Source organism: Carcharhinus amblyrhynchos, chromosome 5, assembly GCF_965287045.1.
Source record: "Carcharhinus amblyrhynchos chromosome 5, sCarAmb.v2.hapA, whole genome shotgun sequence".
In the NCBI taxonomy this organism is placed as follows: domain Eukaryota; kingdom Metazoa; phylum Chordata; class Chondrichthyes; order Carcharhiniformes; family Carcharhinidae; genus Carcharhinus; species Carcharhinus amblyrhynchos.
Genome location: NC_137328.1, coordinates 97,963,129 through 97,989,079, shown reverse-complemented (window position 1 = coordinate 97,989,079; position 25,951 = coordinate 97,963,129). Strand labels below are relative to the sequence as shown.

Genomic DNA, 25,951 nt, shown 5'->3' with positions numbered 1-25,951 from the left:
TTAGAAAGGAAACAAGAACTAGAGGGCACAGCCTCAAAATAAGGGGGAGTCAATTTAGAACAGAGTTGAGGAACAACAACTTGAGGGTAGTGAATCTTTGGAATTCTCTGCCCATTGAAGCAGTGGAGGCTGCCTTGTTAAATAAGTCACAGGTAGATAGATTTCTGATCAATAAGGGAATTAAGGGTTATGGGGGGCAGGTGGTTAAGTGGAACTGAGCCACTATCAGATCAGCAATGATCTTATTGAATGGCAGGGCAGGCTCAAGGGGCTAGACAGCCTAATCCTGCTCCTATTTCTATGTTCCTCTTGTCATTCTAGGTGGTAGAGGGCTTCGGGGTTTGAAAGGTGCCTTGGTGAGTCTCCGCAATGCGCCTCGGAGATGATCCATACTGCTACCACTACGTGTCAATGGTAGAGCAAGTGGATGTTGGAAGTAATGGATGGGGTGCCAATCAAGTAGGTTACTTTTGTTATGCAGCAGTCACCTGCACTAGCACTTTGGTAGATAGACATGTCTGTAACAAACTGGTTTGCAACAAGAGCAGATAGAAAAACTTGGTTTCTTCTACCTAGTGAATACCCAGTCTGGTAACTAACACCCTCCAGGGAGTGTTAATACTACTGTCATTTTTGGTAGGGGACAAATTCCCAATTCAAGGCAACATTCTGTTACTCAGAACTACCTACAAGTGAATTTAAATAATTGATGCGTTAGTTGCACAAGAGGCTGCAGTTAAATCAGCAGGTTTCCTGACCTTGTGACTGTTGAAATAGCATTTATTGTGGTTTGCAGTTTTGGTTCTGCATCAAGGAAGCTGACATCTCATAATTAGGAGGATAATTATTTAATTAAATAGGTTATGAAACTCTTTGTCTAACCAAATAAACAAATTTAAATCAACCTAGGGGTTGATAAATTTTCAAGTAAATTATAATACATTTCAGGAAAGTGATAAATTTCCATACCAGCATTCAAAGTTCACTTCATCTCCTCCCAAATGGATATAATTATCTGGAAACACCACGCTGACCTCTTTAAAGAGTCGATTCAAAAAATCATAAGTTGTATTTAAAGAGGGATTTATAGGTCCAAATGTTCCAGTACGTTTCTCACCATTGTAACATGGAGTGAGAAGGTCTTTTATACCTAGACAAATGTGTGAAGGGGAAATTTGTGTTATTTAAAAAAGGTCATCACGGCACTTTTCATTTAATTATAAAACTATAATTCTTAATTTAAAAAATATCTATTCACTAAGGTGTACACAAGAACCTCATTACAGTTTCAAGTGAATATTTTTTAATTTTGGATTGTGTTCAAAGTCTATATTTAATAGAACATTTTTCTAACCAATGTTATCCAACATTCCGATCAGGCCAACATGGCTAGCTGTGGAGGACGACGAATCCACTTTGCCTCAATATTATAGCTGCAACCAAAAATAACCCTTTTCCACGACCCCCTCAAAACACTAATTCTCTTGGTGTGGGCAGTGCCAATTTTCATCATTAGCCAATTCACTGAAATCATCAAAACTCTACAGTGCAGAAAGAGGCCATTTGGCCCATCGAGTCTGCACCGATCACAATCCCACCCCATATCCCTACAGATTTTACCCACTAATCCCCCTAATGTACACACCTTAGGGCGCTAAGGGGCAATTTTAGCATAGCCAATCAACCTAACCCACACATCTTTGGACTGTGGAAGGAAACCAGAGCATCCAGAGGAAACCCACACAGACATGAGGAGAATGTGCAAACTCCACAGTGACCCAAGCCAGGAATTGAACCAGGTCCCTGCTGCAAAGCAGCAGTGCTAACCACTGTGCCACCGTGCTGCCCTAACATTACTGCTAATGTTACATTAGTCTTGTATCAATCAAGGGGATAGATATTCGGCTCAGCTTCTAAAAGACTTCTGTCCATGTGACTCATTCTCCTATCCCACTCACCATTTTTTTTCAAATATTCACCCATTCAACTTTTAAAAGCTATTACCAGTTTTGACAACCACAATAACAGTAAGCCAGGTATCAAAATTCATCTGCAAAGAAATTCTAACTTTGCTTGTTGATGATATTCCTTTAGTGCCCACTCAACTGTCCAATTTTGAACAATTTTCAGATCTCCACTTAAATTACAGTAGAGCAGTTTATTTATCTTTATAGGCCTTTGAGCCCTCAGTGTGAAGTGACCCAATTTACATGTACATGGGACTTGAACGCTGCCTGGAGAATAGTAAAAATGGCTTTTCCATTCCAAAAGTATAATTTTGCAATCCATGAAGAATTTTACTTTGCTTCTCAAGGAATTACCTCAAAATTAATACACAAACAGAATATTACTTTTTTAAATTTGAGAATAACCTTGTAAAGTGACCATTTTCTTTCATATGCGGGATCAGGAAGTTCAGATCCTGTATTGGGCAAGTTTTAAAAAAATACTTAGTCACTTTTTGCACTATTCAGACAAGAAGATCTCCTCCCTTCTGGATTTGCAGAATTGGAACTTAATGCAATAATTGTGAAAGTAACTCTGATCGCATTAAAGAGGGCTGGGCTGGGCTGGGCTGCACTGCTACTCCTGGCTAGAAGGTCCCCATCACTCCTGCACTGGTTGTCGCACCATAGTCCCAACCAGTACACAGTGTTAGTAGTTTTTTACTTAATCATAAAGGGTACAGAATTACAGTTATTGAATTTTACATACTTGTCCAAAATTATCTCCCTATGATTGATCAGCATATTCTTGAATATTTACTGTAAATCAATTCTTATTTTCAATTTTAAAAAGCTTAAAGAAATCCAGATTCTGAAGATTGGTTAGAAATGCATCTTGAGTACAAATGGGAAACAATGCCTGAAGTGCGCAAATCAGGAAGGATTGTTGCTAGCTAATATGCTCATCAGCAATCTTAAGTTGCATTACTCAAAGTTCAAAACTACCTTGTTTTGACTCAAATCATTTAAAACACAGCAAAGCTACCAAAATGACAAAAAACTGCTTATGTAGGTGCTAATCCATTCACCTTTCCAAGACTGTGTGTGTCCTGGAGAGTCAAATTCTGGGATGACTCGAATCCCCCTTTCACGTGCATACTCAATAATCATTTTCACATCTGCCAATGTATAAATGTGAGTAACTGGATGGAATGCACCCTACAAAACAAAAAGGACAAAATTCAGGTCAGCATTGAAAACAAAATCCCAGATGCTAGCTAGAGTTTTGACATATGGCTCAAGAGATTTTTTTTTTGAATAAAAAGCAATAAAAATCTTTTTCAAAATGTTCCATTATCAAAGCAATTCAGTGAATGCAGCATTGAACAGTATTTTAAAAAGCTATCCTGATAGATGCTAAACACTGCTAATGATACTGGATTACACAAAGGAAAAAAAAAGTTAAATTTTGAAGTTGCTATCTATTGAAAGCAATAAACAGGGTACAGATATTTTAAATGAGGCACTGCCATCTAAATAGGAGGGGCAAAGCAAGGCCAGAGATTTCAATCTGTGTGGGACTATAGTGAAATGAGAAAGTGGGGCAAGGCCGTGCAAAATAAAGACATTAGGAACACTGGGATGAGAATTATATAATAATTCAAGTACACAGACACAAAATACAATGGAGCTCAGAGTGCAGCGTGATGGATCCCATGTTCACAAATCCGAGGGACTTGCGTTAAAACATCGTTCACTCAACTTTATTAACCTTCCTAATTGTAAAAGCAATTGATTACAGGAATTAGGATGCCTTGCTGCAGCTGTACAGGGCCTTAGTGTGGCCACACCTCATTTGGTGTCCTTACCCAAGAAAGGATATATTTGCCAGAGGGAATGCAGTGAAGGTTCACCAGACTTATTCCTGGAATGGCAGGATTATCATACGATGAGAGATTGGGTTGATTAGAACTGTATTTACTGGAGTTTAGAAGAATGAGAAGGGATCTCAATGAACAAACTTCTGACAGTGCTGGGTAAACTGAATGCAGGGCTGATGTTTTATTTAACAGGGGTTGTCTAGAACAAGAGGGTCTCAGTCTCGGGCTACAAGATAGGCCATTTAGAACAGATGATGAGAAACTTTTCATTCAAGTGGGTGGTGAACCTGTGGAATTCTCCATTTGTTCACTCTGATGAAGGGTCATCCAGACTTGAAACGTTGGCTCTATTCTCTCCCCAGATGCTATCAGACCTGTTGAGATTTTCCAGCATTTTTTTGTTTTGTTGTTTCATTTTTCATTTTTTTGTTTCAAACTAATTTGACAGGGGAATGGGTCAGTATGGGTTAATGCACAGCCAGATAAATAGTCAAAGTCAATCAGGAAGGCAGTGCAAAGAGACATGTAAAGGCAAGGCTGGATGGCATTTATTTTAATGCAAGGCAAGGCTGATGAACTGAATGCATTCATTAACACATGGGAGTATGATATTACTGCTATCACAGAGACATGGTTACGGAGGGAGCAGGACCAGCAGCTCAATATTCTTTTGTATAGAATCTTCAGGTGAGATAGGAGGAGGGATGACATCTTAGCAGGCTCCTCAACGGAATTTAAAAATAAGGGGGCGATTACTGGGAAACAGTGAACAAACAAAAAGAGCAGATATATAGACAAGTCTCAAATGTAAAAATAGTCATGATTTCAAATTCCCCAGTGTTAACTGGGATAGGCAAAATGTGACAGGCTTAGAGGGGATGCATTCCTAAAATGCATCCTACCTGGCAAAATGTACTCTTTGAGCCAGTACATAGAAAGTCCTGCAAGAGAGGTGGTACTTGACCTCATTTTAGGGGATGAAGCCAGATGGGTGGCAGAGGTGTTGTTGGGGGAGCATTTCAGTGATCGTGACCATAACTCAGTAAGACTCAAGGTCGTTATGAAAAAGGACAAAGATATGCATAAAACGCTTGTTAGGGCTACAGTTGGAGTACTGTGTGCAGTTCTGGTTGCCCCACTACAGGAAGGCCGTGATTGCACAAGAAAAGGTGCAGAGGGTGTTGCCTGGACAGGAGTGTTTCAGTTTTGAAGACAGACTGGATAGGTTGTGGTTGATTTCCTTACAGAAAGGAGGCTGAGAGCAGACCTTAGTTGAGTTGTATAAAATTGAGATAATATATGTATGGTACACAGCAAGGAACATTTACCCTTAGTAGAGGGGTCAATGGTGAGCAGGAAAGGTATTTGAGGAAAACCTCTCACCTAGAGGGCAGTGGGAATCTGAAACTCAGCCTGAAAAAGGTGGTACAGGTGGGAACACAACATTTATAAATACTTGAAATGTCATAGTATGCAAGGCTATGGACCAAGTGCTTAAAAATGTTTAATAGCCATCATAGACATGATGAGCCAAAAGAGCCTCTTTTCATGCTGTAAAACTCTGGGTGGGATCCATGGTTGAGGCTCAAGATCTGGTGAAACCTAGATATTGTGAATCTTGCTGGCAAGATAGCAATTTCCATCATCTTGGCAATACAATCAGGTTCATACCCACAATAAATATGTTCCTTGCCAGATCCTGCCCCTCATTAAATTTTCATGCCTTGCTGACGTCACGTTGGTGAGGCTTTAACAGGTTCACCTAGAGGTCACTATAGCCCCTGGGCAAGTGGGGCAGCGTCTGGCGGGGGGGGAATCTTTTTTTAAGCCAGTCATTGGGGTGCCATTTTCCTGATCTTGTTGGAGCTGGTTCCTGGCACTGAGTCCCCACCTGCCAGACTCACGGCACAAACCACACTCACTTTTTTTTGGGCAATTAGTGATATGAAAATCTGGAGAGAAAACTGGCTAGTGGAGCAAGAGAGTTCCATGCCACTTCTCACCAGAACAACCAAGTTTCTGCCCATTATGACTATAAACTGTACCTAAATTGTCCAGTTGGGCATTTTACAACTTCCTACTATGAAGTCTCTCCTCTAAATTGACCCCCAACCCCCTTCTCTCTCTCTCCCCACCGCCCCCCCCCCAACCTTTTGATCCAATGTTTTGTCCCACCTACCTCCACAGGGCCACCTATCCCTGGTTCTTAAGTTCTACCTTCAAAGACCTTTGTTCTGCTATTAAACACATTCTGCAATTTTACCTTTATGCCATTATCAGCACCTTCTCTTGTCCTCAACAATAATGGTCCCACTGTCTTGCACTGTGCCATTTTTACCAAATATCTCTTAAGCTCCCACTTATCCCTGACTTTTGTTTTGCTTCATTTTCCTATTAAATAGGAAATCCATCATATTTCCTGCTCTCTAACTCTGAAGAGTTATTTGAACTGAAGTTAACTGTTTCTTTCTCCACAGATGCTGCCACACCTGCTGAATCTTTCCAGCATTGTCTGTTTTCATCACATACAATTCTGTCTGTCCAATTGTAGTTATAATTGAAAGACAGTTGTCAGGAATGGAATGGAAGATAACTGCACAGTGCCACTCTTGCCTCTGAGGGCTGAACCAGCATGGAATGTAAAAATCATGCGTCTACAGTCTTGTAAGCCACAAGCCACAGTGGTGACCTCAAGTTAAGCAGCACCAGAAAGGCTTCTAGTACTGTAGTTAGCTGGCCAGAATTCAGTAGAACTATTATGCACACTTCAAAGTTGTCAGGCTTTAGTGCTTGCCAACCAGTATTTAGTATCGATACAGACTATGTGCACTTCAGACCAGGAAAGATGACCTTGTAAGATAAACAGAACTTGTAAATCAAGGTGAACTTGGATACTTCTATGGCAGTAGCTTTCCAGACATAGTAATTCACCAGTATTCACTTACACTTAACAATACATTTTAAGAGCAATTACTACAAGAAATGTGGATTCAAGTTTAAATATTGACCACCACAGAAGTTTTGCCATGGCAAACTACAGCCTTCTGCATCATCACACAATCAATTTTTTTCCTCAAATGAAAGCTTGCATTACCAGTTCTTTAGAAACTAATGTATTAATAACTTAAGCAAACAATAAAGGTTTATCCCATCACATTATTTGTGCAATTATAAGTGTACACAATGAAACTGTCTAGGTTAGATGTCTCTGTCTTGAGCACCAAGCTTGTCAGGACAGAAACCATTTCCTCAAATGTTTTTGTAATCGACATACATTGCCATAAGCTTGTGATGCTTATGCAGTCAGAAGTTCCACGTTTTTGTATGATATTTACACTACTCAAGTCACTAAATCCAAAAAGCTATATGCATGTTGTTATAAGACCGGTAAAATGTCTTTACTAACCTGTGCACTCAGCTCAGGAAAGGTGATACTTTGATAAGGGAATGATGGGTCATCAACAATATGCCAATGGAAAACATTAAACTTATTGAATGACATAGCATCCTGAAACAAATAAAGGTTAAAACAGAGGTGTAGTTTCTAGAGTTGCACATAATCAATTTACTGTTTATTATTATGAGGCCATAACTAATACAAATAATGAGGAAAAAGACAAAAACTTAACTGGTCAGTTATTACACTTGGCTTGAAATCACTTGCGTCAGCCATTAATTTCCATTTGCATTACAATTTAACTTTACTTTTGAGCACTATTATACAAAATCTATTATTGATTCAACTGCTAGCTAGTTCTTTAAGCATTCTCTAGAGTATAGATGCTAATTACTTGGGTTAGAAATGGAAACTGTTTAGTACAAATTCAAAATCATGATTTTGTACGATAGGCTTTAAGGTATTAAGACACTTCTGATGACCAAAAGGGACAATGAAGTATTTCAAGCTTAAGACATGAAAAAATTGGAAAGATCAAAAATGAAAACAGAAATGGTTGCATCAACATAACATGGACTTAATACTTATTGGCACAGAACACAAAACTGGAGGTTATACTAAACCCACAAAACACAGCTGGATTATTATGCCCAATTACTGGTACACTTTAGTAGGAGGAATGCAAAGGTTTTGGAGAGTGCAGACAAGAAATTTACAAGGATGTTCTGGTGGGGATGTACTATGGTTAATGGAAAGACTGGAAAAGCTGGGGTTGTTCTCTTCTATAAAGAAATTAAAATCATGAATCATAGAATCCTTACAGTTCAGAAGGAGGCCATTCAGTCTACACCAACTTTGACAGAGCATCTTCTTCAGGCCCCCTCCTCTGTCCTATCCCCACACATTTACCACAGCTAATTCAGCCTACAGATCTTGGGACACTAAGGGGCAATTTTGAATGGCCTACCTAACCAACATCTCTGGAATATGGGAGGAAATTCACACAGACGTGGGGAGAATTTTTATTTGTTTTATTAGTGTAATAAGTAGGCTTACATTAACACTGCAATGAGGTTACATGTGAAAACCCCCTAGTCACCACACTTCAGCACCTGTTTAGGTACACTGAGGGAGAATTTAGCATGGTCAATGCACTTAGTCAGCACATCTTTTGGAATGTGGGAGGAAACCCACACAGATACAATGAGAACGTGCAGATTCAGCAGACAGGTGACCCAAGCCAGGAATCAAATCCAGGTTCCTGACGCTGTGAGGCAGCAGTGCTAACCACTGTGCCACCATGCCACCCTATCCAAGGCTGGAATTGAACCCAGATTCCTGGCACTGAGACATCAGTACTAATCACTGCTGAAGGTCTCAAAAGAAAGTGAAAGGATATTTTCATTGGCAAAAGGGTGGATGGGCCAAATGCCCTCTGTTGTCCTGTGCTATTCCATGCTTCTATAAACAACCAGTGCAAAAAAAAACTTAATGTCGCAGGTTAAAGATTTTCAGCAGATAAGAAACTGGATCAAGTGAACTACTTCAGTTAGCCATAAGAAATAGGCAGATTTGTATATTTCCAATTTTTATTTCTATTTTAGATTCAGGGTCTTTTTGCTTTAGCTTCATATCAAGTTTCTGGATGGTGAATTATAAGAAATTACTCTTCGCATGCACACAAGTTAATAGTCACTAGGGCTTCTTACCAAGGTGTCAAGGATTGTTTTAACAGGCAAATAGTGCCGAGATGTATCAAGTAAAATTCCTCTGTGAGCGAATCTTGGAGCATCCAAAACCTCACTTTTATTAATGAGAATCTGAAAGAGAAGAATGTATTTTGAACAAGTGGTCAATTGGCACAATTTTCACCCACTAAGCAGCATGAAGCTTCCTGGCATTTATGATCTTCAGAATATTAGCACAATTATTGAACATAACACCCCTTCACACAAAAAGGAGGAGGTGAGACAGCAAAGGCACATGCACACGAACAGACACGCAAAAAGCATACGTAAAAATTATAAAATTGTGCCAAGTCCCCAAAGTGAGTTAAACCCAGCCACACTAATTATTCACAATGGCATGCCACAGGGCTCAGTTCATGGGCAGCAACTGCAATTTATTTTAATGGTTATAGTACACTCTATCCTTGCATTCAAGTCAAGTTTGCAGACAACATAATAGGTGAGAGAGTAAGACATTTACGAGTGGATATGGACATTTACAAGTACATGGATAGTTTAGGTAAGTGGACCAAAATTTGGCAGATGGCATTTAACTTGGATAAGTGTGAGGTTTTTGGTCAAAGGAATTAAAAGACAAATTATCTAAATGGAGGGAAACTTCAGTGCAGAGAGATATGTCCTCATGCACAAATCACAAAAATCATAATGCAGGTGCAGCAGGTAATAAGGAAGGCAAATGGAATTTTGGCATTCATTGCTAATGGTATAGTGTATAAAAATAGGGAGATGCTGTTGCAATTGCATAGGACATTGGTGAGATCACATCTGGAGTACTGCACACAATTTTGGTCCCCTTCCTTGAGGAATGACGCAAATGCATTAAAGGCAGTTCAGGGAAGGTTCATTTTTGGATTCCAGGGATGGTGGACTGGTCTTATCAAGAAAGGTTGAGCAGTTTAGGTTTATACTCGCTGGAGTTTAGAAAAGCGAGATTTAACATTATTATATTAATGAAATACATTGTACTCCAAATAGATTTGTTTGAGTGGTATAGCTATATAATTTGTTATAGATAATTGCTTTCATTCGGGCTACAGGTCGTGAATCTGTGAAATTCTCTATTCCAAAGTGCAATGGGTGCCAGAACACTAAACTAAACAAATGTGGAGATAGATCAGTTTTTAATTAAGAGTGGGGGGTGCCAGAACACTAAACTAAACAAATGTGGAGATAGATCAGTTTTTAATTAAGAGTGGGATGAAGGTTTATGGGGAGGTGGAGATGAGGCCGTGATGAGATCAGCCATAATCATATTGAACGCAGAACACTCCTGCTCCTAGTTTTTGCAAGCAGGAATTTCACTCATCACCTCATCCAAAACTATTTTAGGTTGCGTGGTCTTATACCTGAAGAAAAGTGGCAATGTTGGTAGCAACTTCACTGTACCAAAGCCCAGCAATTTGAAAAAGACAGAAAGGAAATAGGAGGCTATATCAAAACTCTCACACGGTTCCTGGAGTAATTACTCCAACTACCAACACAGCGTTAAAGCAAAGTAATTAGTGTAGATTAGATGTACACTTCAGTGAATGATTGGCAAAATAATTTCTTCCTGGCTCAAGTGGTCATTAATATGTCAAGTCTCAAATGATTCAGAAGAGCAAATTCCAATCTAAAGGAAAGGGACTAAGATGCAGGTTCATAACTACGTGCCAACCTGTCCTCCAATTTTTTTTTAGCCTGGATGTTCTTGGGCCCTTTAAACCTTGCACAGCCAACAATGCACCACAACTTAAAAAGGGCCAACATGGGAATTCTTGGTTGTTGAAACTTACAGGAAACAGTACTATTTACCTTCACATAATGTCCAAAGGTAAGGGCAACATGGCCTAAGTTCTACCATTTGAGAACTTCATGAAGAAAATTTAAACCTTGTTATTTTTCCATTAACTGTGGTGATCTCTAGAGTCAGATGCGAAGTGAAACACATAAAAGACAAACATGGACAAGTGACTCCAAACAATGATAAGCCGCATGTCAGCAACTTCCATCAGCAAGTTCTTTAGAAAAGTAGAGAATTACAATGTAGGGGTTAAGAATAGAATGTACCCTTTTGTCCAAGGCACAAAAGCAATATCAATTCTCCAGCTTGTACTCAAAAGCATCATGCTCAGCAATGAGTTTGTAGCACAAATGGACACTAGCTATTTGTTTAAACTTCTACTTTGTTTACTTAAATCAACCTTTTTGTTAAGGCCCACGTTTGAAGAAACCCAAGTTACTGCACACTTGGTGTGCCAGCCTATTAATTTGACAAAGCAAAGGAAAAACAATTAGTTTCTAAAATTTCCACAAAGCAGAATCCTGAAAATAGCTTACAGTTTCAAATTCATCCTCAAAGACCAATTGGCTGAAGGTCTCAAGTCCTGAAATGAAAATTGCACGAATTTTAAAATAAAGTTAACAAACAGTTTCACTGGACAAGAAGTCCAACTCAAAATATTGAGTTGACAAATATTTCTTCCATACTGAACAGTTTAAACATATTGTTAACCAAGCAGATGACTTGTATATTTAATTTTTTCAAACTTCTCACACTTAACCATCCCTCAAATTTACCAATTGATCCCATAAATTACACTTAATAATGCAGTTGGACGTTTCCACTAGTAGGAAAAACTAGAACCAGGGGGCACAACCTCAGGCTAAAGGGAAGATTCTTTAAAACAGATGGAGGAATTTCATCAGCCAGGAGTGGTGAATCTGTGGAACTCTTTGCTGCAGAAGGCTGTGGGGCCAGGTTATTGAGTGTCTTTAAGGTAGATAGATAGGTTCTTGATTAATAAGGGGATCAGGGTTATGGGGAAAAAGGCAGGACAATGGAGATGAGGAAAAAAAAAATCAGCCATGATTGAATGGCAGAGCAGACTCGATGAGCTAAGTGGCCTAATTCTGCTCCTATGTCTTATGGTATAATGCTTTACCCATTACAAGGCAAAGTGTCTTTGACTGTGTGCAACACATGGTACAATTAATTTACATTAAATAAAATATGCTAGGATGCCCCCCAATAACCAAGTGTGCTTTCCACTTCAGCCACACAATTCTACTATAACTTCCCATTTAACACCAACATCAATCTTAAAAAATCCAAAGCTCTTGGTTCCAATGGGAAAAATTATCCATGATTCTATTATGGCAATTTAATTCAGAAAAATTCTTTCCACTACCTTGTCTTTTCACAGTGTCAGATGAGTTGGTTTGAGACACAGTCACTAATTAAGCAAGCTAAAAGGTTTGAGGCAAACTTTCTAACACTTACCTCGCAGTGCACCCCACACACTTTCTGATTTCAGAGTAGCTGTAGGTTGTGTAATACTGATTTCATCTAAAAGAAAACAAAAAATAGAAGTAGACAAAAATCCATGTCACATTCTGACCAAAGAAAGCAAAATTTGATTACATTGTGCATGAATGGTGATAGGAAAGAAATAATTTGAATTTATTCTGGAAAATTAACATACACAGGCAATTCCAAAACTAGTAGTGTATTGTTTAAAGTTCTAGGTTTAAATCCCACTCCAGAAGTTGAGCACAAAAATCTAGGCTGACACTGCAGCACTGAAGAAATCCTGCATCATTGGAGGTGCCATCTTTCAGATGAGAAATTAAACTGAGGCCTCATTAGCCCGCTCAGGTGGATGTAAACAAACCTATGACATTATTTTGAAATAGTGCAGGGGAGTTATCCTTGGTGCCCAAGCCAATATTTATCTTTTATATAGGGTGTTGGTGAGGCCACACCTGGAGTATTGTGTGCAGTTTTGGTGTCCTTATCTGAGGAAGGATGTGCAGCAAAGGCTTACCAAGCTGATTCTGGGATGGCAGGTCTGCCATAAGAGATTAAATTGGTTGGGATTATAATCACTGGAGTTTAGAAGAGAGAGGGGATCCCATAGAAACTTATAAAATTCTAACAGGGTGGATTCAGAAAGAATATTCCCAATGGTGGGGGAGTCCAGAACTAGGAGCCATAATTTGTGGATAAGGGGTAAATCTTTCAGAAGTCAGTTGAGGAGACATTTCTTCACCAGGAGGGTGGTTGGCGAATATATGGGATTCACTACCACAGAATGTAGCTGAGGCCAAAATGTTGTCTGATTTCAAGAAATTAGAGGTAGTTCTTGGGGCTAAAGGGATATTGGGGGCAGGGGATCAGGGTATTGAATTCAATGATCAGCCATGATCAAAATTAATGATGGAGCAGACTTGAAGGGCCAAATGACCTACTCCTGCTTTTAGGTTCTATGTTTCACAAACAGATAATTTAGCCATTGTCAGGCTGCTATTTGAGAATTTGTTGCATTTGATTTGGTTGTCACATTTTAAGAGTAACCACAGTTCAAAATTACTCCACTGGCTATAGGTGTTCAATGGGCTTGAAAAGTACTGTCTAAAAACACAAGTCTTTTTACAGTCAACTACTTTTAGACATATAGGCAAACTGAGCAGCCATACTGGCAAATGATTAATTAGATACTTCAAGAAACATCAGTCACAATACAGAATGAATGCTGCTGAATGGTATCATAGTTTCCTCCAGAACAACACATCATTCCTGAAGTATACAGTGAAGCCATTCTAGGTAATATGCTGTTTCCCCATGCCATAGCATTACCAAGCTGAACAACTACTCAAAATTAGTTAAGCTACAAGCAAAGCTGCAAATCTAACAGTTCATCAGAATCTACCAGCAAGGCCTACATAAATTTTCAGTTGGCATTCAGTAAGGTTCACACAAGAGAGTTTAGGAAAAAAGAATGAAATACAATTGGGGGCAACCTTGAGACACAGGTTGGTAACTGCTTAGGAGATAGAAGGCAGTAGAGATAAACAGGATATTCTTGGATTGGTGAAATGTGTGCTTCAAGGATTTTTCCTATGACCATTTATATTAAAATGACCAAGATAACAGATAAGAGAATAGCTTGTAGAGACCACTATTAGGAAGTACAGCAAGTCTGTAAATAGGAGCAAAAAGTTACAACTTGAGAAATATTATGGAAGATAAAGTTCAACACAGGGAATAGCATGGGATTTATCAAAGAGGAGTGGTTCTAACATCATGGTAGGAAGTCACTACACACTTTTTCCAGGCTAAAGAAACATCAATCATTTAACCGGCTTCTTGTCCATGCAGCAACTACTCGTCTAATCCTTGGCCCTCTTAAAAGAATGAAAAAAGAGCATATGCAATGCACCATGATGTAGCTGAATGATAAGACTTAAGCGTCAAGTGTCCTATCCCTGTTCGAATGACTCCTTCCTGGGTAGTCTGCAATGATTATTTGATTGCTTGCAGTGAAGCTGCTTTGCTGTTAGAGAGAATAAGAATACAAAAGGACCAAAACCAGAATCACTCGAGAGAAACCACACTAGATATATTGAGGAATTAGCTTTTTGAGCCAGTGTCAGTTTCCCACTACAATCAACATTACTGAAAAGGCCAAGAACAGCAGACCCAAGCATAATGCCAATATAGGGGAGGAGGGTATTTTAAAAATGGACCAGAATCTTCTTCAGGAAGATAGAAAATAATGAACTAATACTTTCCCCCTTTAAAAGGAAATAGATACAACACTCAAATAGACAAAGGCACTTTAGGCTCTCTAACAAAAACAGGAAGTCAGGTTATCTGACTGGTTTAGATCAAGATAGGGGAACATGCAGTGAGACCTGGGTGTCCTTGTACACCAGTTGCTGAAAGTTGTAGCAGACAGTAAAGGCAGCAAATAGTATGTTGGCCTTCATAGCAAGATGATTCAAGTACAGGAGCAGGAATGTCTTGCTGCAAATACAGAGCACCTTGGTGAGACCACACCTGGAATACCATGTGCAGTTTTGGTCTCAGTTTTGGACAGCAAATTCAGGTGAAATATTTTGGTCGTGATCCCACAGATGGAAGGATGAGGCTTTCTCGCAAAGTACTGCAGTCTCCAGCTGCAACTGTTGTTAAGAACCTGAGTGACAAAAATAGTATTGTGATGGGAGCAAGAGATTCTGCAACATCCAGTGCTTCTTCATAACCAGGTTGAAACTGTCAGACCCAGTGGTAACAATTGACATAATGAAGCTTACAGGACTCTTCCAGCTAAACAGACATTTATTTTAACAGGCTAAACATTATTGTAATATATATTTTCTATACATAGTGTTATATAAATTCATTTTATATGTCCTTCTCCTCAGTTGGTATTGTAATTGTCAATAATGTTTTTGATGTAATAAAAGATTGATACCAAGGAGATTGAGCTGCTTTATGCACAAATACAACAAAAACAAAAAACAACAGAGTTGAGGAGGAACTTCTTCACTCAAAGGGTGGTGAATCTCTGGAATTCTCTGCCCGTTGAAGTGGTGGAGGCTACCTCGCTAAATATTTTTAAGACGCAGGTTGATGGGTTTTTGATAAGAGAGGGGATTAACGGTTATGGGGAGAGGGCGGGAATGTGGAACTGAGCGACGACAGATCAGCCATGATCTTATTGAATGGCGGGGCAGGCTCGAAGGGCTAGATGGCCTACTCCTGCTCCTATTTCTTATGTTCTTATGTCTCCTTATCCATGGAAGGATATTCTTGCTACAGATGAAGTGCAGCAAAGGTTTACCAGATTGATTCCTGAGATGGCAGGACTGATGTATGAGGAGAGATCAAGTTGATTAGGACTACATTTGCTTAAGTTTAGACGAATGGGGGGGGGGGGGGGGGGGGGGGGGGAGAGAATATCTCAAAAACCTGTAAAATTCTAACAGGACTAGACAACGCAGGTGCAGGAAGGATGCTCCTGATTGGGGAGGGGTGGTGTGTGGTGGTCCAGAACTAGGGCTCATAGTCTAAGGACATAGAACACAAAGAAAATTACAGCATAGGAACAGGTTCTTCTGCCCTCCAAGTCTGCACCAACCCTGCTGCCCAACTGAACTAAAACCCCTTCCAGGGGACCATATCCCTCTATTCCTATCCTATTCATGCATTTGTCAAGGCACTCCTTGAAAGTCACTATTGTATCTGCTTCCACTACATCCCCCTGGCAGGAAGTTTAGGCATTCACCACCTTGTGTAAAAAAAACTTGCCTTGCACACCTCCTTTAAACCTATGCCCGCTAGTAATTGACTCTTCCCTCCTGGGAAAAAGCTTCTGACTATCCACTTTGTCCATGCTCCTCAATCTTGTAGACTTCTATCAGGTCACTCCTCAACCCATCATTCCAGTGAGGACAAACCAAGTTTCTCCAACCTCTACTCATAGATAATGCCCTCTATATCAGGCAACATCCTGGTAAATCTTTTCTGTACCTTCTTCAAAGCCTCCACATCCTTCTGATAGTGTGGTGACCAGAATTGAACACTATATTCCAAGTGTGGCCTAACTAAGGTTCTATAAAGCTGCAGCTTGACTTGCCAACTGTTAAATGCAATGCCCTGGCTGATGAAGGCAAGTATGCTATGTGCCTTCTTGACTACCTTCCCCACCTGCATTGATTTGGTGGATATGGGGTAAATCATTTACAACTGAAGCAAAAAGAGAAAATTCTTTTGCCCAGAGTGATGGACCTGTGGAATTTGCTACCACAGAAAGCAATTGAGGCCAAAACATTGTAGTAGGTTTTTCAAGAAGGGCTCAGTTTTGTCTTATGGGTCTAAAGGAATAAAAAAATCAACCCAGTTTCTAGTCCTACAGGTGCTACTAGAGCTGCAGCGCTTCCAGCGCTATTTCAGGCTTCAAGCATCCACAGTGAAAGGTCAATGCCAGTTCACAAGACATATGTTGATAATGCAGTTCAACCTACCTGCAGCATTTATAAGATCAAATATGGTCACAAAATAGATTGGGACATCAGCAGCTATGGCTCAGTGGTAGCACTGTAATTTGCAGCTTTTTGGCTGTGGCATGGGTGTCATTCCACATCATGTTGATCTCTGAAAAGTAATTCACAGGATGTGGTTGGTGCTGGCTAGGGTATCATTTATTGCCCTCAAGAGGTTGGTAAGCTGCCTTACTGAACCACAGTCCCTGTGGTGTAGGGATACCAACAGTACAGTCAGGGAAGGAGCTCCAGGATTTTGACCCAGTGACAGTGAAGAACAGCAGCAATACATTTCCAAGCCAGGATGGGAAGTGGCTTGAAAGGGAACTTCAGGGGTGGTGTTCCCATGTGTCTGCTGCTCTTGCCCTTCAAGGTGTTAGCAGACATGAGTTAGGCAAGGAGCTCAAAGTAACTAGTGCGGCCAATGAAACATTTTTCTACACAATTAAAAATGTTTTCATTCATCGGATGAGGGTAGACCAACATTTTATTACCCATCTGGAATGATAACATTGCTGTATGCTCAAGTGGCTATATTGAAAAGTTGCTCCACTGTTAACTTAGCAAAAATGGCATTTTGCTGTCTAACCGGGCACTAAGTTCTACATTGGTAATTAGTAGACGTACACTGTGCTAAAGGCGGCATACTCTCACCATTAAACATAGTACTTCTCGTACAAATGTGGTCACTCATTCCTTCAGCCGTTAATAATTGTCAGTGATTTTACAGCTCAAAAAAAAAACACCATTCAGGATAGTGTAGTTGTACCAGCTCTCCAATCTAAGCCCACTTTTCATCTTGCATCCTTCTAGGTTAATATAGGTCCTCCTCACCATTCCCTGCAATGTCCTTAAAACTTCTTCTGCAACCTTTCATGTAATGTAATGATCACAGCTATACACAGTAACCTTAACTGTGCCTGAACTACTGTTCTTTAAAAAAGAATTCTACTATAACCTCTGCTCTTATATCCTGCCCCCAATAAAAAAACACTTTATTCACAAATCTGAGAGAACATTCCAAAGCAACCATCACAAAAAATATTATTCAGGTTCTTTTCATACATCAAGTAGTATTGAGATACTTCAATACTGCAAAAAGCATTCTAGACATTTTACAATGATCTTAAGATCAAATGGCAGACAAAAGGCAGGGAATTATAGGCCGGTTAGTTTAACGTCTGTAGTTGAAAAAAATGCTAGAATCAGTCAAAGAAGAAATAGCAAGGCACCTAGAAAAGAATGGTTTGATCGAGCAGACGCAGCATGGATTTGTTAAGGGGAAGTCGTGTTTGACAAATTTATTGGATTTTTATGAGGATGTGACTCGTGCGGTAGACAGAGGGGAACCGGTGGCTGTGGTGTTTTTAGATTTCCAAAAGGCGTTTGATAAGGTGCCTCAATAAAGGTTGCTACAGAAGGTTAGGGTGCATGGAGTTGGGGGTAAGGTGTTAGCGTGGATAGAGGATTGGCTGTCTAATAGGAAGCAGAGAGTTGGTATCAATGGGTGCTATTCTGGCTGGCGGTTGGTGACTAGTGGAGTGCTGCAGGAATCAGTGCTGGGGCCTCAACTGTTTACCATTTATATAGATGATCTGGAGGAGGGGGTTGAGTGTAGGTGACGAAATTTGCTAATGACACGAAAATGAGTGGAAAAGCAAATTGCGTGGAGGGTGTGGAAAGTCTGCAGAGAGATCTGGATAGGCTGATCGAGTGGGCTAGGACCTGGCAGATGGGGTATAATGTTAGCAAGTGTGAGGTTATCCACTTGGGCAGAAATATTAGTAGGAGCGATTACTATTTCAAAGGCGAAAAGCTGCAGCATGCTATGGTGCAGAGGGACCTGGGGGTCCTTGTGCACGAGTCGCAGAAAACCCAGTCTGCAGGCACAGCGGGTAATCAAGAAGGCAAATGGAATGTTGGCCTTTATAGCGAGGGGGATAGAATATACAAGTAGGGAGGTCTTGCTGCAACTGTACAGGGTACTGGTGAGGTCGCAGCTGGAGTACTGTATGCAGTTTTGGTCGCCACACTTGCGGAAGGATAGATTGGCCTTGGAGGGAGTGCAGAGGAGGTTCACTAGGCTGATACTGGAGATGAGGAGGTTGGCCTATGAAGAGAGACTAAATAGACTGGGTCTGTACTCGGAGTTTAGAAGGATGAGGGGGGGATCTTAGAGACTTAAGATAATGAAGGGGATGGATAGGGTAGAGGTAGAGAGATTCTTCCCACTTAGAAAGGACAGCAGGACTAGAGGACACAGCCTCAAGATAAGTGGGGGGCAGTTTAGATCAGAGCTGAGGAGGAACTTCTTCACTCAAAGGGTGGTGAATCTCTGGATTTCTCTGCCTGTTGAAGTGGTGGAGGCTACCTCACTAAATATGTTTAAGTCACGGGTAGATAGGTTTCTGATAGACAGGGGAATTAAGGGTTATGGGGAGAAAGCGGGAAAGTGGAACTGATCCACTTCAGATCAGCCATGATCTTATTAAATGGCAGGGCAAGCTCAAAGGGCTAGATGACCTACTCCTGCTCCTATTTCTTATGTTCTTATAAGTGTTGCAAAGTTATTTTAAAGGATGCCCACGCAGAAAAAGTTGCATTTCAAGGTTCATAAGAACATAAGAAATAGGAGCAGGAGTAGGCCATCTAGCCCTTCGAGCCTGCCCCGCCATTCAATAAGATCATGGCTGATCTGTTGTGGCTCAGTTCCACTTTCCCGCCCTCTCCCCATAACCCTTAATCCCCTCTCTTGTCAAAAACCCATCAACCCGCTTCTTAAAAATATTTAGCGAGGCAGCCTCCACCACTTCAACGGGCAAAGAATTCCAGAGATTCACCACCCTTTGAGTGAAGAAGTTCCTCCTCAACTCCGTTCTAAACCGCCTCCCCTTTATCTTGAGGCTGTGCCCCCTAGTCCTACTGTCTTTTTTGAGCGGGAAGAGTCTCTCCACCTCTATCCTATCCATCCCATTCATCATCTTATACGTCTCAATGAGATCTCCCCTCATTCTTCTAAACTCTAGCGAGTACAAGCCTAGTTTATTCAGCCTCTCCTCATAGCTCAACCCCCTCAACTTCGGTATCAGCCTAGTAAACCTCCTCTGCACTCCCTCCAGGGCCAAAATATCCTTGCGCAGGTGCGGCGCCCAAAACTGCACACAGTACTCCAGCTGCGGCCTCACCAATGCCCTATACAGCTGCAGCAAGACCTCCCTACTTTTATATTCAATCCCCCTCGCTATGAAGGCCAGCATCCCATTCGCCTTCCTGACCACCTGCTGCACCTGCAAGCTGGGTTTTTGCGACTCATGCACAAGGACCCCGAGGTCCCTCTGCACCGTCGCCTGCTGCAGTTTTTCGCCCCATAAGTAATAGTCCTTCCTACCATTCTTCCTACCAAAGTGGACCACCTCACACTTGCCAACATTAAATTCCATTTGCCATTTCCTGGCCCATTCGCCCAGCCTATCTAGATCCTTCTGCAGACTCTCCACACCCTCCGCACAATTTGCCTTTCCCCCAATCTTGGTGTCATCAGCAAATTTCGACACCCTGCACTCGGTTCCCTCCTCCAGATCATCTATATAAATGGTAAATAGCTGAGGCCCCAGCACCGACCCCTGGGGCACCCCACTAGTCACCAACCGCCAATCCGAATAGCACCCATTGACCCCCACTCTCTGCCTCCTATTTGACAACCAATCCTCTATCCACGTTAACACCCTACCCCCAACTCCATGTCCCCTGACCTTCTGCAATAACCTCTTGTGAGGTACCTTCAGTACAACTGAGATACATTAATATTCACATATGCATTCAATGAGTCATTTGGTACAAGATGTTCTGTTCCCTTTTGTTCACTGGAGTGAGAAGTTCTTGGCTAGTGACCATCTTCTTTGAGCCTCTATGGCAGCTGCCCCAAGCTTCAGTGCCTCCCTCAGCATGTAGTCCTGGGATTTGGAATATGCTAGTTTGCAACACTCAGTCAGGGACAACTCCTTGTACTGCAAGACCAAATTTTGGGCAGACTAAAGAGCATCTTTCACCAAGTTGATGATCTACCAGCACCATCTGATGTTTGTGTCTGTGTCCCTGGGAATAGCCCACAGAGAACAGAGTTGTGTGTCATGGAGCTGTTCGGGATGAACTTTGACAAAAAGCACCCAATCTTGCTCCAGACCTTCTTTGCAAAGGCACAATCCACAAAGAGGTGGATAACCATCTCTTCCTCACTAGTCACTGCAAGGGGAATATGCAAATGGGGTGAGACTCCAGTCATGTAGAAAGGGTCTGACGAGGAGGGCCTTTCTCAGAAACCAAGCAGTGTCTCAGTGCTTATTGAAAGTTCTGGCAATTGAGCATTCTGACAGTCTGCTCAGGGAACCATCCGCCAAGATGTACCACCTTCTTTTCCCATAGGACTCATTCTATCCCTCAGCTAATAATGAAAAATACCCTGCGTGTCATCTTAACCATCTAATCCACCTTGAAGTGCATGTTTAAAAACCCTTAAAAGTCCCTGTCCTCTATGCTTTAAGTCCTACTAATTAAGTAGTCCTTCATCTTATCCATCATACCCAAATGCATTGTCTCACTTCTCTGGATTGAATTCAATTTTCCACTTCCTGACTAGTTCGCTGCCTGCAATTCTCCATCACTAACCACAGCAGCAGTTTCTGCATTATCTGGAAACTTCTCAATTAGAGTTGCAACATTCCAGTCTAAAACACCAACATGTCAGAAGGCAGATGTGACACTGAACCCAACGGAGCCCCAAACACCTAACTGTTAACTTTTGCTTCCTGTCACTAAACTCATTTTAGACTCAACTTGCCATTTTCCTACAGATCCCAGAGGCTTGCATTTTTACTGACCAACCTGGCATGTGGCACCTCAAGACACTTGCTAAAACCCATGTAGACTAGGTTATACGTGTTGGGGCACAGCCCCTTTAAGGGTCAGGTGACATGGGTGAGGAAGGAGCAGATTGGGAACCACCTTGAGTAGGCTGTCAACATGGAATGTGGAGTACGTAAACTGAATAAAAACCTCTGTTCCCTGATACCTGGCTGAGAGGCAGTTTGAGAAGAGATACCCAACTTAACAGATTCACACATACCATCCTCACCAACCCAACTGTTACCTCCTCCAAAAGAACATAAGAAATAGGAGCAGGAGTAGGCCATCTAGCCCTTCGAGCATGCCCCGCCATTCAATAAGATCATGGCTGATCTGTCATGGCTCAGTTCCACATTCCCACCCTCTCCCCATAACCCTTAATCCCCTCTCTTATCAAAAACCCATCAACCTGCGTCTTAAAAATATTTAGCAAGGCAGCCTCCACCACCTCAACGGGCAGAGAATTCCAGAGATTCACCACCCTTTGAGAGACAAAGTTCCTCCTCAACTCTGTTCTAAACCACCCCCCTTTTATCTTGAGGCTGTGCCCCCTAGTCCTACTGTCCTTTGAGTGGGAAGAGTCTCTCCACCTCTATCCTATCCATCCCATTCATCATCTTATACGTCTCAATAAGATCTCCCCTCATTCTTCTAAACTCTAACAAGTACAAACCTAGTTTATTCAGCTCTCCTCATAGCTCAACCCCCTCAACTCTGGTATCAGCCTAGTAAACCTCCTCTGCACTCCCTCCAAGGCCAAAATATCCTTGCGTAAGTACAGCAACCAAAACTGCACACAGTACTCCAGCTGTGGCCTCACCAATGCCCTATACAGCCGCAGCAAGACCTCCCTACTTTTATATTCAATCCCCCTCACTATGAAGGCCAGCATCCTATTAGCCTTCCTGACCACCTGCTGCACCTGCAGGCTGGGTTTTTGCGACTCATGCACAAGGACCCCCGAGGTCCCTCTGCACCGTCGCCTGCTGCAGTTTTTCGCCACATAAGTAATAGTCCTTCCTACCATTATTCCTACCAAAGTGGACCACCTCACACTTGCCAACATTAAATTCCATTTGCCAGTTCCTGGCTCATTCGCCCAGCCTATCTAGATCCTTCTGCAGAGTCTCCACACCCTCTGCGCAATTTGCTGTTCCACCAATCTTGGTGTCATCAGCAAATTTCGACACCATACACTCGGTTCCCTCCTCCAGATCATCTATATAAATGGTAAATAGCTGAAGCCCCAGCACCGACCCCTGGGGCACTCCACTACTCACCAACCACCAATCTGAATAGCACCCATTGACCCCCACTCTCTGCCTCCTATTTGACAGCCAATCCTCTAACCACGCTAACACCCTACCCCCAGCTCCATGCCTCCTTACCTTCTGCAATAACCTCTTGTGAGATACCTTGTCAAACGCCTTCTGAAAATCAAGAAAGACCACATCCACCGGCTCTCCTCTATCCACCGCCCTAGACACATCCTCATAGAACTCCAATAAATTTGTCAGACACGACTTCCCCTTAACGAAACTGTGCTGCGTCTGCTCTATCAAGCAATTCCCCTCAAGATGCCTCGCTATTTCCTCCTTGATGAAAGATTCTAACATTTTACCCACAACAGACGTTAAACTAACCAGCCTATAATTCCCTGCCTTTTGCCTGGCACCCTTCTTAAACAACGGCGTAACATTAGCCGCTTTCCAATCTTCCAGCACTTCCCCGGAATCCAGCGACGTTTGGAAAATAATCACCAAGGCATCCACTATCACCTCCACCATTTCTTTCAGAACCCTTGGATGCATTCCATCTGGTCCTGGGGACTTGTCCACAATCAGTCCCTCCAGTCTGTTGAGCACCGCCTCTCTAGTAACAATAATGTCATTGAGACCCTCCAGTCCTACCACCTTTCCATCGCTAACACCCGGCAAATTATTCACATCTTCTTCCGTGAAGACCGAAACAAAAAAGTTATTCAAGACCTCAGCCATTTCCCCATCCCCTACCACTAAGTCCCCCCTCTCATCCTCTAAGGGTCCAACGTTCACCCTAGCCAGCCTCTTCCTTTTTATATATTTATAAAAACTCTTGCTATCCTTTTTTATATTAAGCGCTAGCCCAGCTTCATAGTTTCTCCTACCCGTCTTTATCAACTTCTTTGTCAATCTTTGTTGACATTTAAGCCTCTCCCAATCCTCTCTTCGCCCACTACTCTTAGCTACTCTAAACACCTCCGCTTTTAATTTAACACTTTCCTTCACCTCCTTCGTTATCCACGGCTTGTTACCTCTCCTCCTACGGTCCTTTTTAAAAATCCATCACATTAGTGATGACACTTCCCTTAATAAATCTGGTCTTCTATGATCATTTATCAGCTCCTTCCAATAATTTGTCCATAATTGACTTAGAATCATAGAATCCTACAGAGCAGAAGGAAGCCATTCAATCCATCAAGTCCACACCAACAAGCCCACCCAATTCCTATCCCTATGTATTTAGCCTAGCTAGTCCCCCTGACAATAAGGGGCAACTTAATATAGGCAACGCATGAAAGCTGCACATCTTTGGACTGTGGAGAGAAACAAGAGCACTTGGAGGAAACCTAGACACAGGGAGAACATGCAAACACCACACAGACATTGAACCAAGCAAGGAATTGAACCCAGGTCCCTAGCACTGAGGTAGCAGCACTAAACACTATGCCACCGTGCCCACTTGTCTGTAGTTATTTTTAAGGAGCAACGAAAACGTTTTGAACTTCCTCTTAAAAATAGTAGGTCATTGGTTGCAATGGGCTTAGGGGCACCCCGGAAGCGCTATAGGAATACAGCCGCTCCCTGGGTGTGGTAGCTGCACTGATATAGCACCACATTTGATCGTGGGGGATATTACTTCCTGATGCACCCGCCATCCCCTCCCCTGGAGCAATACTCACAAGCTTCGTTGCTAGTGATACTGGGATGCTGGTTACACTCGGGGTCACTGGCGGTAATAGTGACCTGCAGCTGGCGCACTTCTTCGAGGTCGGCCGTCCGGGCAGACGGCCCTGACGGAGCCCCGATGTCCGAGCTGCCGAAGATGTAGTAGAAATACCTGCGGAACGCATTGTCTAGGATGCCGCAACCGACAGCGGCGCTGGAGACGGGCGAGTGGACGATCTGGAAAGTGTGGGCACTCAGCCGGTAAAGCTCGGGGCTGAAGTGGACCTTTTTGGGCAGGGGCCAGAGGGAGCCGGAGGGAGAGTCCTCGTCCCCCTTCTGAGGCTGGTAGGCCTCCTCATCCTCCCCATAGAACAGGTCGGCGGTGGCCAGTCGGCAGAACAGCAGAGCCAAGCTCCAGAGCACCGGGCTACAAAGCTTCGCCATCGCCAGTCTAACTGGGCACAGCCAACTCGGACCTGGTTTTAAGTGGCCGCGTGCGGCGGGGTCACGTGAGCGGCGATCCCTCACGTGACATATTCAAAAACAACCTCAACTGTCAGCCCGCCACCTAATCCAAACCCCGCCCGGTCCTAGCGCCCGCTCACACGACTTGGCGATTGTTATCCGTTGAGTTTCCTTTACAGTTTATTTAGTAGTGTCACAAGTAAGGGTTACAGTAACACTGCAATGAAGTTACAGTGAAAATTCCCTAGTCGCCATACTCCGGTGCCTGTTTGGGTACATGGAGGGAGAATTTAGCACGGCCAGTGCACCCTAAACAGTGTGTCTTTCGGACTGTGGGAGGAAACTGGAGCACCCGGAGGAAACCCACACAGACATGGGGGCGCTTGGGAATGGTTTTCCAAGTGGGATCTGAATTGCGCCCAGTTTCAGCGCTTAGAATCAAAATGGTAAAATCAGGCCCTTTGTCTGCAGGTACGCTTGAAATCTTCCATGACTGGTGGGTATGGCAGGGTCCTGGTTCAGCATCATGGATGCTCACAATTGACGTTATGATTTAATTATTCAGGCTTTGGTGGTAGAATAGCAAATAGGATAGACTCTGTATTGACTTTAATGAGGCCCATGATGTGGACCTCTTACAATACGAGTTCCTTGATTAAGTAATGTTTGTCCAGTCAGGGAGCCATTCATGTGTACGTAACGTGGAGTGTCATAGTTACTGCCACTCCGGGTTTATGCCTGTCTGAGTGTTGTTTACTGTGTAAATAAATCCAAGTTTGGTGAAGTGACAGTGGTCTCAGATGAGTTATTTCAGACTCCATGTGACCCAAGTTGGGAATCGAACCCGGGTCCCTGACACTGTGAGGCAGCAGTGCTA

The 25,951-nt window shown here is 42.3% G+C and overlaps 1 protein-coding gene across 2 annotated transcripts in view; it reads right to left on the bottom strand.

Moving 5' to 3' along the window:
* The window catches only part of hexb (hexosaminidase B (beta polypeptide)), a 46,102-nt gene extending 20,977 nt beyond the window's left edge, over window positions 1-25,125 (bottom strand). Inside the window, exons 1-7 of one of the 2 annotated variants that reach the window (XM_080189274.1) lie at window positions 24,624-25,125; window positions 12,234-12,299; window positions 11,291-11,337; window positions 8,933-9,043; window positions 7,233-7,334; window positions 3,035-3,164; window positions 970-1,150 (exon numbers count right to left, since the gene is read on the bottom strand). In XM_080189274.1, the coding sequence (XP_080045400.1) occupies window positions 970-1,150; window positions 3,035-3,164; window positions 7,233-7,334; window positions 8,933-9,043; window positions 11,291-11,337; window positions 12,234-12,299; window positions 24,624-25,053 (1,067 nt within the window). In that variant the 5' untranslated portion in view covers window positions 25,054-25,125. The remainder of the gene's footprint in view (window positions 1-969; window positions 1,151-3,034; window positions 3,165-7,232; window positions 7,335-8,932; window positions 9,044-11,290; window positions 11,338-12,233; window positions 12,300-24,623) is intronic. The other variant, XM_080189275.1, reaches the window with a different exon arrangement.
* Window positions 25,126-25,951: the final 826 nt, after the last annotated feature.